Consider the following 4,316-nt stretch of genomic DNA (forward strand, 5'->3'; position numbering starts at 1 on the left):
TGAGCCGTTTTTCGCGGTTTTCATCGTTTTGGATCCTATTTTGCGCTGTTTTACAGTTTTTTAACGTTTTCAAGCCGTTTTCTCGCAGTTTTTCAGTTTTTCGATATTTTTGAATTTTCCTCGGCTCCGGCCACAACAGCACCCCAATGGCGGGAATCAAGAAGATGAAGAAGGATACAGGACGGAACCAGAACCGCATAGAGCCCCGAAGAAGAACAAAGAGAAGAAGCCGCGACCAGACCACCAAGACTCAATGGAAGAAAGACTGGAGGCCCGCATCATGGCCTCCGTAGAACACCAAATCAACGTGATGTCCGCCAATCTGAGCGACCTACTGCAAACACAGCTAGGCCAGCGATACGAAGACCGCCCGGGTCCTAGTAATGTCAACACGCGGCAAAACACACAAAGACGACCGCGGCCCGGAAGATTAGAGACAGTCGACGAAGATGAAGGCTACCTGGATGACCGAAGTGAAGGGTGCTACTACAGCCCTGAGAGAACTCTAGAAGATGAAAACAGACTAGGAAAGTTCAGACCCAGTCCCCCAGAGAAATACAAAGGCAACCGCACCTCACTGGAACTCAACAAGTGGTTCAGCGAGGTAGAAGACTACATGCAGTGGAACAACATAGGCAAACGCACGTGGGTGCAAGTGGCCAAAACTTTCCTGGCCGACGACGCCTATGTATGGTTCCTCACTGAGCAGCCATCAAAGCACTCGGAGGACTGGGAAGACCTACAAAGAGACATGCTTAGCTACTTTGTCCCAGAGAATGAAGGAAACAAAGTCAGGGATTCGTGGCGCGATCTACGCCAAGACGGCCACATATCAGACTACATTGTCAAATACCGGCGACTCATGCTCCAACTTCCATTGATGCACACAGCAGACAGGTTACATGGCTTCCTGTACGGCCTTAAGCCTTGGGCCCGCCGCTAGGTAGAGAGGCAGAATCCCAACACCTGGGAAGTGGCCGCCAATATGGCCGAAAAACTACGCGACACAAGCTCAACCCCAGGTTTTCTTCCCAATAACCCTCGCCCCAACCATTTTGCCCCCAATAACTGGCCTAACCCACCCGCCGGGCGAGGCCGCGAATTTATACCCAATAACAAAAGCAACGAACCCCGCTCACCACCACGCAGCTCTTTGGCGAGCAACTCCTACAGCACCACGTCTAGCAATTTTGCCCCCAATACTTACAAAGGCAACAATAACAACCCGCGCCCCGATCGCGTCTGGTGCAGTGACTGCAGGATTGCTCATGGCCCCTACTACGCTTGTGTACACAAACGCAATCAAGCAGCCTCCTCATCTAGCAGGGTCAACACCCTCCAAATAGAAGAACCACCCTCCCCCCCCCGAATAAGCATCGAAGAACTGGCTAGCCCTGTTGCTAACCAGCAACCCCGGATTGGAGCAGTTTCCCTCCACTCGAAATGCATGGCAGCGGTGATAACGGACATTCAGAATTTATATGTCCAAGCAACAATTGGATCCCAGCAGCAATGGATCATGGTAGACTCAGGCGCCACACACAATTTTCTCTCGCCACAATGTGCCGCGCGCCTGGGCCTACGTCTCACCACCGTCAACGAAACGACAGTAAAGTTTGCCCAAGGAAAGGATAACAATGTCAAGGCAACTCGTCAAGTCAGGATCGAGATGGGTGAATTCACATGTCGACTTGATTTCATAGTGGTCCCAATGGACGACTTTGAGGCAATCATTGGTCTCTCCTTCAACGACAAGTACCTCATTGCACTCCTAGGCATGAAGGTGGACCAATTACTGCTGAATAATCAGGGCAAAGCAGTGACAATACAAGGCGCCAGACTCACAACAAAGCAAGCTTTCACCCGCCAGGCGCATCTTCAAACCAACCCGCCTCCCATCAACCGCCAAGACCCTGCTCAGTTAGCAGCGATGAAAGGCAAACAGAAAGTTCCAGAGCACTCGTCTCCCAGACTCAATCTCATGAGTGCAAAGCAAGCAGAGCGGGCTCTCAAGAAAGGAGCTCAGGTTCACCTCTGCATCATGCAAGCAAAGGAGCAGCCCACAGCAAGGCTCAACTCCATCACCATCGAGCAAGCCAAAGTGGGTGACCCCTCCCTTACCCCCATCCTCCAGCAGTACAAGGATGTCATGCCTCCAGAACTCCCCCCCGGCCTACCCGCTCCCCGTCAAATTCAACATGAAATTGACCTCATCCCAGGAAGCACACCCCCGGCAAAGGCCCCCTTACCGTATGAACGACACCGAGCTAAAAGAGCTCAAGAAGCAACTCCAGGAATTGGAGGATCAAGGTTTCATCCGGCCCAGCAGCTCTCCTTTTGGGGGCCCCGTTCTGTTCGTCAAGAAGAAAGATGGCTCGATGCGGCTCTGTGTGGATTATCGAGCCCTCAACAAAATAACTATCAAAAACAAGTACCCAGTTCCCCTCATGGAAGACCTCCTGGACAGATTACAGGGTGCAAAATACTTCACGCGACTCGATCTCCGCTCAGGCTATCACCAAGTCCGCATTGCTCTTAAAGACATTGCGAAGACCGCCTTCCGCACACGCTACGGCTCCTGGGAATGGCTTGTCCTGGGTTTCGGTCTCATCGGCGGTCCTGGCACCTTTTGCAGAATAATCCACGATAGTTTCCGTGACATGATTGACGACTTTCTCATCACTTACATCGATGATCTGCTCATTTACAGCAAGACCTTAGAAGAGCACCAGAAGCATGTCGCCGCAGTACTCCAGCGCCTCCGGGAACATCAACTTTATGCAAAGCTGGAGAAATGTGAGTTTGCTGTCCAGAAAATCGAGTTCCTGGGTTTCATCGTCACGTCCGAAGGCATTATGGTGGACCCCAAGAAAGTCGACGCCGTCATCAAGTGGGCTCCTCCGACATCCATCAAAGAAGTCCGCGAATTTGTGGGTTTCTGTCAGTACACACGCCGCTTCATCCGCGACTTCAGCAAGATTGCCGCCCCACTTACAGAGATCACCAAAGGCCACAAAACCTTTCAGTGGACCTCCAGAGAAGAAGAGGCCTTTGAGAACCTGAAGATAGCCATGTGTAGTACCCCCGTCCTCCGACTACCCGACTTCACCAAACCCTTTGAAGTCCACACGGATGCCTCCGATGGTGCCATTGGCGGTGTCCTCATGCAAGAGAATCAACCCATCGCCTACGAGTCCCACAAGTTCACAGATGTGGAGACCAGATGGACCACCCATGAGAAGGAAATGCTCGCTGTCGTCCACTGCCTCCGAAAGTGGCGACACTATGTCCAAGATAAACACACCACGGTCTACACTGACAACATCTCCCTCAAGTACTTCCAGAGACAACCCAAAATCACCCCCAAGCAAGCTAGGTGGCAAGATACCCTGGCAGAATACGACATCGACATCATCCACAAACCAGGTACTACAAATGTCATGCCAGATGCCCTCAGTCGAATGCCCACCCTCACAACCATCTCCATAGCAACCAGCACTCTACGCCAACGCATCCTCGACGCTCAGAAAGCTGATCCTGCTGTCCTCCGCATGCTCAACGACCACATCTCTGGGAAAGCAGCAGTGGGTCTCTTTGAAGTCAGAGATAACCTCTTCTACGCGCATGGAAAAATCTACATCCCCAATGATCCAGAGCTAAAGAAAGACCTCATGTGGGAGGCTCATGATTGCAAGCTAGCTGGACATGGTGGACAGAAGAGATCTTATGACAAACTCCATCAACACTACATGTGGCCAAAAATGAAGGACGACGTAATCAACTACGTGCGCACCTGTCCAACCTGTCAACTGGTCAAAGCTCAAAGAGTCAAGCCTGTTGGCCTCCTCCACCCCATGCCAACACCCTCCAGGCCTTGGGACATGGTAAGTATGGACTTCATCGTCGACCTCCCCCCCTCCCACGGCCACACTACCATCATGGTGGTCGTCGACTACTTCACCAAGCAAGCCCACTTCATACCTGCAAAGCCTCCCGTCACCGCCTACCAGGTCGCCAAACACTTCTTCGCCAAAGTCTTCAAATACCACGGCCTCCCCTTAGCCATAGTTTCTGATCGCGACACCCGCTTCCTCAGCGACCTCTGGCGCGAGCTCTTCAAGCTGCTAGGCACCCAGCTCCGCTTCTCCTCCGCCTACCACCCAGAAACCGATGGCCAAACTGAAAGAGTCAACCAAGGCAATGAAGACTACATCCGCAGCTACGTCAAAGCAGATCAGAAGGACTGGTCCGAATACATGGACGTCTTGGAATTCCACTACAACAACTCCATCCATAGCAGCACTGGCTACACCCCC

The 4,316-nt window shown here is 52.2% G+C and overlaps 1 protein-coding gene across 1 annotated transcript; it reads left to right on the forward strand.

Annotated features, from left to right (window-relative positions):
• Positions 1–310: 310 nt before the first annotated feature.
• LOC147423142 (uncharacterized) lies at positions 311–943 on the forward strand. Its single transcript, XM_086501454.1, has one exon. The coding sequence runs from the start codon at positions 311–313 to the stop codon at positions 941–943; it is 633 nt and encodes a 210-aa protein (XP_086357580.1).
• The last annotated feature ends 3,373 nt before the right edge of the window (positions 944–4,316 follow it).

Source organism: Adiantum capillus-veneris, chromosome 26 (genome assembly GCF_014529385.1).
Source record: "Adiantum capillus-veneris isolate H3 chromosome 26, ASM1452938v2, whole genome shotgun sequence".
Classification (NCBI taxonomy): Eukaryota; Viridiplantae; Streptophyta; class Polypodiopsida; order Polypodiales; family Pteridaceae; genus Adiantum; species Adiantum capillus-veneris.

Excerpts from the sequence above, each read along its gene's own strand:
- LOC147423142 (XM_086501454.1), top strand. The coding sequence starts at position 311 with ATGTCCGCCAATCTGAGCGACCTACTGCAAACACAGCTAGGCCAGCGA.